This window comes from Colobus angolensis, unplaced genomic scaffold (assembly GCF_000951035.1).
Source record: "Colobus angolensis palliatus isolate OR3802 unplaced genomic scaffold, Cang.pa_1.0 Scaffold59, whole genome shotgun sequence".
Taxonomy (NCBI): domain Eukaryota; kingdom Metazoa; phylum Chordata; class Mammalia; order Primates; family Cercopithecidae; genus Colobus; species Colobus angolensis.
The window spans coordinates 9,471,448-9,482,770 of record NW_012119487.1 but is presented as its reverse complement, the minus strand read 5'-3'; the positions used below and the strand labels follow the sequence as shown (position 1 = coordinate 9,482,770).

At 36.4% G+C, this 11,323-nt stretch overlaps 1 protein-coding gene across 1 annotated transcript in view; it reads right to left on the bottom strand.

Moving 5' to 3' along the window:
* Window positions 1-2,759: 2,759 nt before the first annotated feature.
* RALGPS2 (Ral GEF with PH domain and SH3 binding motif 2) overlaps window positions 2,760-11,323 on the bottom strand; it is a 183,128-nt gene continuing 174,564 nt past the window's right edge. The window contains exon 20 of the mRNA XM_011962397.1: window positions 2,760-8,281. Within this exon, the coding sequence (XP_011817787.1) occupies window positions 8,252-8,281 (30 nt within the window). The 3' untranslated portion in view covers window positions 2,760-8,251. The remainder of the gene's footprint in view (window positions 8,282-11,323) is intronic.

Sequence of the window (11,323 nt, the reverse complement as noted above, 5' to 3'; positions counted from 1 at the left end):
GGTCTCTTCAGATGTTCTTTGTGATTTTATCTTGGTAGGTTTTGAGTTTCTGGAAATTTGTCCATTTTTGAGGTTATTCAATTTGTTGGCATATGTTTGTTCTAAGTACTCTCTTATAATCATTTTTACAGCTAATTCGACCAAATAAAAAATAATGTAACCACTGCATCACAAGTCTATGTGTAGTAAGGACTATTATTTTTATGCTTTTAGCTCTGACAGCACTAGAGTATATGTTAAGGGTCTTAGACTGGGCAAGGGTTTGAGGGAGGTGAAAAATCAATCTTCAGAGCCTGAGACTGAAAGAAACTAGGCTAGGATTACAGGAATTGAGTCAAAGACAGATGTTTTTATTAAATTTGGAGATGGGAATTTGATAGGTGAGACATGCATTATTTACTCTATAGTTATTCTGTAACTGAACTTTTTGTAAATGTGGATATAACACTATTCTAAGAACAAAAAGTAAATACCTTCTGGTTTAATTAAAGCTCAGATTAGTCAAATAAATAATCCAGCCTGACATATTGATAACCTATTTTGTCCTACTGCTATTGGGGTTATCTTTTCAGACTTGGAATAACCATACAGAGGTAGACAAATGTATCTGCAGGTCTGCACTCATTTAGAATGTCCCCACAAATCTACTTCAGGTTGAAACATGTAGCTTTTAACTCAACAAATACTTGAAGAGTAACACATTATGGTCCAGGCCATGAATATATTCCCATTCTATTAATTTATCTCCTCTGGCCAGTAGGTTAAACTTCTGTAAGAAAGGTTAACTTCCAGGGAAAAGTTGAAGTCCCTCGCCAATTGTAAACTGAATTCTTTCCTACAACCAAGTTCAATATATTCAACTTATGAGATACAGTAAGTCACTCACATAAAGCAGGATTTCACAGCCCTGGCATTACTGACATTTGGAACAGATAATCATTGTCGGGGTAGCCTGTACACCACAGGATGCTTAGCAGCATCCCTTACCTCTCTACCTACTAGATGCCAGGAGAACCCTCGCTCCCAGTTGTGACAACCAAAATGTCTGTCGACACTGACAAGTATCTCCTGGGGGACAAAATCACTTCCAGTTAAGAATCAGTTACATAGAGTAAGAAAATTAATTACACGCAGATACTCTAAATTTTGCAATATCCCTGTGACCCACTATTTTATTTAGTTTTGACTGATAAGTGATGGCTGAGAACAAATGCCACTTATTTTCTGCCTAAGACTATAAACATACTTTACAAGAAAAAGGAGAAATTTAAGTGGATGATTGGTTGGCCTAAAAATACAATAATGATTATACTTGGGCTACCCTATAACATACTTGGGGTTCATTCTAGGGCTGTGTTATATTCTGAGATTTTCTGAGGAGACTGGGTAATTAAGTTCTTTGGCATTCTACCACTGCTTCTAATCCAATATTGTACTAGAGTCCTAGCCAAAGAAGGGTAAAACAAGAAAAAAAAGGTACAAATATTGGAAAGGAAGACACAACTATTCTTATTTGCCGCTAATATAATTCCAACAGATCTCTGGACAAACCATTATAACTAGGTAAGGGAGTTCAATAAGGTTGCTAGATGTAAGGATCAACATAAAGACCAATGGCATTCCTATACACAATAATCAATGAGGAAATGTAACAAAAAAGTCATATTCATAATAGAAAGAAAAACTAACTTACTTAGACATAAACTAATAAAAAATGTTAAGAGACTACTCGGGAGAAAACTGTAAAACATTACTGAAGGACGTTAAAAGCCCTAAATAAATGGAGAGACACGTTTACAGATGAAAGGAGTAAATTTTTCAAAACTGTTAATTCTCGAATTAACCTATAAATCCAAAGTAATTCCAATAAAAATAACAACAGTGTTTTCATGGAACATAACAAACTGATCCCAGAATTTATAGCAAAGACAAAGTCAAGAAGAGCTAAGGTAATTTTGAAGAACATACAATTAGCTTACACTAGATACCAACTTATACAGCTACATAGTAATGAAGACAATATGGTATTGGTTGGGGCAAACAACTATTGAAATAGGAAAGGGGACCTAGGAAATTCTGCATATATGGGAAACTGGCGCATGACAAAGGTGGTACTAGATGAGGTAATAACAGGCTGGCCCCATCAAAGAAATGTCATTCTCCTCTTTTGGTACAAGCAAAGGGACAGTGAGAATTTTCAAAGGGCACTATGGAGGTGAGAAAACTGCTGAAAACTGAATTATGGTTTGCCAAAATATTGGGCTTGTCTTGGATGGGGGTTCCTAAACCATGCAGTGGCTATGCTAAAGTGGAATCCTCAAGCATAACTAATACCTAGCCAAAAGCCTACAGAAGACTCCACACAGGTGTTTCTGTACCTCTTCCAATTTAAAGCTCCATGGGTTGGAAGATGGATTGTTTTCAGAAATGGTAAAAAGAAAAAAAATGTTATGTATTAGCAAAGAGAGCCTCTTTGGGGACTGCTCCTATCGTATCACATACTCAGAGTGGGAGATATAGTTGGAAATGTTCTGTCTTTACTCTCTATTTCCCACAACCCCATTTGTCCACATGCGAGGTGGCACATTCTTGTCTTGGGCTAGAGAAGAGTGACTAAAGTTTTTTCAGAACTTTCCCTGTACCAACAATAGCCTTGCTGACTACCTTAGAAAGGGGAAAAAATCAACTTAAAGTTTAATTTACACCTTAAAAGTTAATGATAAAAATGCAAATACAGTAACAAACACATCCTCTATCTATAATTTTAAGTAATTTTATTTCAATAGAAATATTTCAGAAAACTGTACTTAAATTCATTTTAAGTTAGCTTATGCAGACACACTGAAGATCGCACACTCACATTTGCATATTAAAAAGAAACAAAAAGTGAGAGAGGAACCAAGCTGCACATCACTCAAGGAGGTCATAGTGCAATCGAGTGCTTCATCATTAGAGTACCTCAAGTTAATTGGGATAAAGAATAAAAATGGCTTGTGTTTTCTGATATATTATTATCACTGGGTACCTGTCCCTACAGATGTTTGATCTCCTTTAGATTATATTGTGAACCAGTTCCCCACCCCTTCCCCACACACATGTACTTCAGTAGGATGTAAAACAATGAATTTGTCAATAATCAAGGTACAGAAACTCTTGAGAGTCTGTTGACTTATTATATCAGCTGTTTCACCATAACTATTAAGTCAGTAATGACTGGACTATATATATGTGAGTAGTTCTAGTAGGTCATATCTTCAGGGGAAACAATATTTGTTATCTGGTATCTAAAGCATGGCTAATATTTATGAAGTTTCTGCTTTTCTATTAAGAAAAAAAAGAGCCCAATCCCAAAACACTGTAATTATGTATTCTTTTAATCCCACCATCACTTCTGTAGTACAAATGGCCAGGGTCAAAATTTAAATTCTGCTAACAATCCTCAAGGACCAGTTAACTCTTTCACTTGGCTTGAATGACTACTTGCCTACTGTAGAACATACTAGCCCTTTAAAAAAATGTGAAAAGAACATCTTGACTCAGGTTAACATCCAGTAGCTCCAGGTCTCCCAATAATCTGAGAGAAGCAGAATATTTCCAAGCTTTGCTTTCACTGAGAAAACTAGCTTAATCTCTTAAACTTTCCTTTAATTTATATAAGAGATATTTTTACTTTCTTGCATATTTGCAAGAAAATAGTAACTGGCAGGTTAAGTGACTACCTGTTTGTTTTGAGTGTTACCTAAATGTAAAAATAAATGGAAATAAATCTCATTTCTGGTCAAAGGGATTTTCATTACAAGATTTCAGTACATTTAACAAAACTCAAGTATTTCTGGTTGTATCTTATTCTTTTAGGGCTTTTCCAAAAGGCCTTACAATTAAATGTATGCTCAAAACATCAAAAACAAAATAAAACTGAACTTGCCTGAAGAGTGCTCTTCAAATTCGTTTTTTAGAGTGCTTATCTGAAGGTTGACTGGGGTGGGTTTATTTTTAACCTCCTACTCTAAAAGGATAGAAGCAGGGTGGGAGCTTGTTTAAAAAGACTCAAAAACCAAGGAGGACTGAAACAATTACCTACAGAGGTTTCTGTAAAGACTTTGTTAGACTTGGGGTGAGAAAGATTAAGCTGGTGGAGAGAGGGATAGCACACACTCCTGAAATAAGAGGAGCAAGAGGGCACGTGATTATTGTCATACTTGATGCCCTAAAATTGCTCTTCAAATAATAAGGCACTGACCTAATTTTCTCCCCACTACAACTTGAGACATAGGTGTAATCAAATTGCTTTCAATACGCAAAAGAGTTTTTATGCCTGGAACTCTTTCATTAGAACCCTCCAAATTGGGGGAAAAAAATGTCATTTTAGACACAAGCCATTTTTAGGGTAGCAAAATCAAAGGTACTTAAATCATTTTGAAAAGGTTCACATGGAAAGTAATTCATCATCAACGCAATTGAATAGCGATATTTGTAGGTCAAAGCTTAGAAAAAACAGAATACCACTCTGGCTGCAAAATCATGTATTTACTATGTTTGAAAGAAATAATACAAAAGAGAGAAAATAAAAGCAAACCCTAAAAGGTCACTAAAGAAGTCAGACCAACCTCATCACTTGCTTTGTATCATCTCATGTAATAGCAGTATTATTATTCCACCTGGACACAGTCAAACTCATCTTCATTTTCAAAAAGGGATCCAATTATTTCAAAAGCCTTTGAAGCAGAGGATTTACTTCATTAAAGATTATCTTCTGTTAGGCAACACTGGTACCCCTTGTTTGCAGAAGATGATTACGTGGTGGTTTAAAAACTGGTTGTAAAGGAAAGGAATGTGCCTCAAAAAAACAGGAAGGAAATCAATACTAGATCTATTCACTTAAAAAGCCAATGGATTAAACCTGTTACTACTGATTTTCGATTAGTATGATGCCCTATAGTTTTGTTTTCAGTAGTAAAGATATACAGCTTACAATTTAACTTCAAAAAGAAATAAAAGACTTATGCTCAAGTCATTTGGCCAAAAGATCAACAGGCTGCTCTTTGAGGGCCCCAGTTTAAGCTCATAAGGAGTCTGTAAACATGTTTTCCATTCTTTTTTCCTCCTGTACCAATAGTGCTTCCTAGGCTCCTCATAAATCTTCTAGAAGAGGAATAAAGCCACTTACACAAACTTTGCAGTTATAAACACCCTGACTTTTGATATACATTAAGAACCAATACCAACACAGTCCACATAGAAGGTAGTGCAATAGTTACATGGCATTTTCCACACAGAAAAAATATTTGAAATTGAAGCACATGCCCAGAGAGAAAAAAATACTGAAACTCAAATTGTTTGGATCCCTTTTTGTAATGTTTACCCAAATAATATTTACATAGTGAAGAAAACAAAATAGGAAGGTGTGTTTGATCAGTTCTTGTTCAATTCTTACTGTCTGGAGGTAAAATTCATATTCTGAAAAACAAGCAGAGCCTGAACAGAGGGGGCACGAGGCCAAAAACAGTGCTCTGGAAGGTCATTCTGTAGTTATTTTCAACAGGCTGTATAACATGCCAATCATTATGCTTATCACAAACAGGCTTAAATTTAAATTATAACTGAATTTCTAATGAGTTCTTCTTGGCTAAGGGCGAAACAAATGATCTTAATGCTGATGAACATTTTGAGCTTTTGAGTCACTTATTTACAATTGAGGGTAGGCTTAATAAGAAGATTCATCTTCCCATGAATAAACTATCTAAATATTTCATATATTTTGGTAACATATTTTCTTTGAATTATTATCAGTTATTATTTGGTGAATTATAGATAAAAAAATTCACCTACACTATTTTAACTCACTTTTCTGTTTTCAATTTACTTCAAACGCTAAAATAATCTTAAAAAGCAATGACTAATTTTTTGAATGAATAAATTTTAAAGACAGAAAAACAACGACTTCTGCACTGTTAAGAAATTTAGTCAGTCCGAGGCCACAAGTCTATCTACAAACTATTAACCAAATTTGAACACTATCTTATTCAAAGCAAGCATCCATTAATGTTTAGAACTGAAAATATCAAACACATCTTCCAGCTTAGCTCTCTCCCTTTGGCAAAACTATGTGATGTCAGGCTCTGACTTCCAGCTGCATATTTCCCCAGATATGGTTAACCTACAACATGTCTACGTTAGCTTATTTATGACAAACAAATGAAATAAAAAAAAAAAAATCCACAGGGTTCTCATTCACAATACTTTTTAAAAAAGCACATACACTGTTAAAAACACTATTTCTGAAGAGAAATAAACAAATTAAGAAATTTTAAAAAATGCAAAACAAAAGTAAGATGTGCAAGGTCTACGTAGTAATACTGCTGGCTAAGCAGGTGGTGCCTTTCTATTACCCAACATGGGTTAAGCTTACAGCATTAATTGAAAAATCATTCAGCACAGGAAACTTTTGCCTTCTCCAGCCTATGTCACTAACCCCCAGAAATAATGGTATTTCTGCTATTCAAGAAGCATATTTGAACTCTTAACATCTTTTCCAAACATAAAACTAAATTAAAAAACTTAACACTCAAAAAAAGCTCCTCTTTTTTCCTTTGGATGGATTTTAAGTTAATTATTGTATAAGCAATATTTTCGATTGAAGTTTCATGGAATCAAGGGCAAAATACTTATAATAAAAAAGTATAAAATTCTCTTAGAATACGAATGTGAGAAATTTTATGTGAAGCCCAAAGTAACAGAAGTCTATTAGTAGATATCGGTCACAAAGCATTACCCTACTCTGGGCCACTGCTAGAATTTATTATGTCTCAAGAGTTTATAACATTCGACACATAGCCTTTGTTTGAGTGTCATTTTTCGTTAAAATTCTAAGGCATCTCACCTTCAAACTTTTTTTTTAAATAATTCAACATTTACTTTAGAAATTAAATGCACTATTGCATAGAAGAGTTCTCACAAAACTGCTTGGTCAACTACTGACAAAATGTGGTTTCAAGTCAGAGACCTACAGTAAATTTTCAGAAAAATGTTTTGGTATGTTTATGGTAAATCACACAAGAAGTATAAAGTTTAGATACTCAAAATTTCCAGAATCTGACATTTTCATCTTTATCCCTCTTAAAATTATTCTGTATGTCTTATAACAAAATACATACGTACATCTATATGTGTTACCTTTTAGATCCTGAATCTCATATTGAACAAAAAGAAAGAAAATGAATAATAAAAAAATAACTCTGGCATTATGCACATTAAACACTGTAAAGAAAATATCCTGACAAAATATCAATGTGTCTTGATGATAAAAACCACCTGTGACTGGGAGAAGGGAAAATCCAATTAACTTGGGAAAATATCTAATTATTGTAAAATCTCAGAAAAGTTTAGGTTGGGATTACAGTTCTTTACTTAAGCAGATCTGTGGTCCAACAATGAATTCATATAGAAAGCTAAATTTTAACCCTAGTTAGAAACAACCATGTTTTCTGAAACCTACTTAAAAAAAAGTGTCTGGCAAATGAACACTCAGCCTTTGTACCTCCTGCAGGAAATAATGTTCCCCTTACAGTACTACATTTCAGAAGTTTAGTGTTTAAAAAATTCTCCCCTCATCCAAAACAAAACAAACACCCCCACCCAATCCCAAACAAACCCAACAACTCACATGACTAACACTTCTCATTCCTACACTCTCGCTGTGAGAAAGCCAGTGAGGCTGCAGACTACTAGAGGGAGAACAAACCTTGCAGGTGGGCTGCTGGTACAATCCCTGCTAAGTCTCTTCACCTCGGTTCAAAACCAGCTCCTGATGGAATCCGCAAGAATATGTTTTTTCCTTTTTAAAGCATATCTAAAAAAGGCAATTCCCCCCTCTAAAATTATTACAAAGTTAAAAGAAATGCAAATTAGCTACGATCTATTCCAAGCACAGCACCGCCAGAAGATTCACACACACTATTTGGTGTTTCATGTTGGTTTTCCTTTCATTCTTTTAAGGCAGTGGTTTCCACAGGTCAGTTCTGAGATAAGAAGCATGGTTCATGGCAGTTTGTTCTGCAACTCCAATTTGTTCTCTGGGAATATCTCAATTCATTCCCTGAAATTAGTGCTTTTTTGGTTCAGAATTCCAAAGACTGAGACAGAGCCGCTGGGCTCTTCCTGGCACAGGATGGTTTATAGCTGGCGCTCTTTTATCAGGTCCCCATGCTCACATAGAAGCAATAGTTCACCTCTCTTTTTTTTCCTCAGGCTTCTACTCAAAAGTCATCAAGTTTGTAGGAACCTAAAAAATATAAGCATTAAAAACTGAGTTTAAAAGTTGTTTTTCAAAGGAGTATTTCTTATCTTTCCTTGTTACTTAGGCAAGCCCAAATCTTTCCACTTAAGTATCTTTTAAAAGGAACTTGATATAAGGAGCTTCAATAGTTTATGAATAATTAACATGCTAGAACATTTTCAAGAGAAAATCACTGAAATGAGTTAATACTCTTTCTAGTAAGATGACATCTATACAGGAGAAGGGGCAGAGACAGTATCTTTCTAGTCTAACACAGGGGGCTCAGTATACGTTTACTGAAGGAATAAATGAATAGAGCAAGACTATGACTCTGGTAGGGTGAGATTCCAGATACACTTGTCATTATTTATTTTCTCATTATATATTACAAAAATTCCTAGGCGCACGTTTTTAAAATCAGCAAAAATAATTTTATAACAAACATTACTAAGAATTTATTTGTAAAATCATGATGAAAGTAAGTAGAGAAAAGCAAAATTCCTTATTAGAGTTTCACTAGTTAAAACAAATCCTCAAAACCAGTTTTCCAAAGTTGTACTGGTAGAGGTATTCATATGTCAGTAGTCTTTTCTGTCCTTAAGACAGCTGAACAGCTCTCACACTTTAGCAACCTCTCTCTGAAACCTATTACACGCAAAAACGTTAATATCTTACAAGTGGCAGCTTCTGAATAAAAAATTATGTTGGACAATATAATCATAACTGAGTTACAAATCAAATACAACACAAATGCTCAAGTGCTTAAAGTATACATTTTCAGGCCTGATTATAAAAAACTCATTTGGCCAGGCACGGTGGCTCACGCCTGTAATCCCAGCACTTTGGGAGGCCGAGGCAGGTGGATCACTTGAGGTCAGGAGTTCAAGACCAGCCTGGCCAACATGGTGAAACCCCATCTCTACTGAAAATACAAAAATTAGCTGGGCGTGTGACGAGTGCCTGTAATCCCAGCTACTCAGGAGTCTGAGGCAGGAGAACGGCTTGAACCTGGGAGGCAGATGTTGCAGTGAACCAAGATCACATCATTGTACTCTAGGCTGTGCAACAAGAGTGAAACTCTGTCTCAAAAACAAAAAACAAAAAACAAAAAACTCGTATTTAAGTAAAGTAAAAGTTTCATTTCTTTTTAAGTTGCCTGAATGTGGTTTAAGGTATTTTGCATTTGAGTCAGAGTTTTCTACTAAAACTTTCACAGGTTCTACTTATAAATTTGCCACTGTTCTAATTCTTTTAAGTATAGAAACAAATATTTATACACATCTGGTTGACTTGTTCCACAGAAATACTCACTAATACAGTAAAAGAAATTGAACCTTTAAGCTGGTATATGTATATATTATCTAGATTCATCTTGGAATCTGAGATTAAAAAAAAGAGAGAGTCTTAATACCCTAAATTACATTTATAGAAAATGTATAGAAATGAAGTGAATCCTGAAAGGCTTAGTTTAGACAAAGCCAGATCTGTTTCTTTCAATCTGCCCCAGACACTAACTTGACAAGGCAAAAAAATAATTTTTGCTCTACGGCATTTCATGTTCTTTATGGAGGTTGCTAAAAATGGTACCAAATACCGCTATTAGTGTTTCATATATATTTGAAACAATAAAAATTATGAGAGAACAAAGCCCATTACAACAATATTTAAAAAAACAGCCTTGGGATCGGGACAAGATGGGGCCAACTAGACATAGCCGGGAAGAGCTTCTCCCACCAAGAGAGATCTGAGTATCTAGTAGACCAGCATACTCCAAGCCTATCTTCTGAGAGGATGCACTGAGAGTGGGTGGAGAGATGATGCAGAACCAGGGTTGAAAAGCAAAGAAGCTAGGAACTCTGCACAGGGTTATGGAGTGCTGGGACTCACTCCTGAATAGCTCCTAAGGAAGGGGTGAGTAGATGGAATGGCCCACTCTCACTACAAACTGCTGGGATCCTAGTGGCAGGAGATCCCATGATCCTCCTGGATATTTGAGTTGCCAGGAAGAACTGCCTGGAGAGCTGGCAGAGACAGAGCTTTAGGTCTACACGGAGCCCAGGGGGTATGGTGTGGGGAAAGCTGCAAAGGAACATGGCCATAGGTGCCCACCCACCAAGGCCCTTCATATTCCTCCAGGTAGCTCTGACCTTTGTTAACTGTCATATTTGGAGAGAGCAGGGCTGTCTTTCCCATGAGACTATGGTGAGTCTGAGCTGCATGTCCCGTTGTCTGCTGGCCCCTTCCAAGGTCCCTGTTTGGCCACTCCCATGAGAGCAGGCACACAGTGTAGCTTCCACTATTCTGTTGGAATGCTTTTGCGGGCGACTGTCGCCATAGTGCTTTTACCAGTGGCCCCCACTAACCTACCAGAACACTTTCACCAGTGACCCCTGAGGAAGTGCTTTTGCCAGTAACCCCTGATGGAGAGGTTTTGCCAGTAGCCTGGGAGCACCTTGGTCCACCCAGTGCAGCTGGTGGTTGACCTCAAGAGGCCAGAGGAAAAAGCCAGGGGCCTGGTCCCAGCCCCTTGGGAGTTACAGCACACAGCCCAGGAGTGCCAAGCTGAACCTTGGCTCTCTGAAGGCATCCAGAAATGAAGCCAATTGACTATACCCAACTTAGACCACAGTCGAACCCTGAAGGGAAATAAAGAACATAAAAACAAATACCACCACCCAAAAGTCAGCAACTTCAAAGGATAAAGGAACATCAGCTCTCACAGATGAGAAAGAACCAATGCAAGAACTCTAGCAACTCTAAAAACCACAGTGTCTTCTTACCTTCAGACAACTACAATAGCTTCCCAGCAATGGTTCTTAACCAGATTGAAATGACTGAAATGACAGACATAGGATTTAGAATCTGAATAGCAAGGAAACTCAGTGAGATACAGGAGCAAGTAAAACCCAATTTAAGGAAAACAGTAAAACAATCCAAGAGTTGAAAGACAACACAGCCGTTTTAAGAAAGAACCAAACTGAACTGCTGGAATTAAAAAATTCACTCTAGGAATTTCTTTCTTTTTCTTTTCTTTCCTTTTTTTTTTTT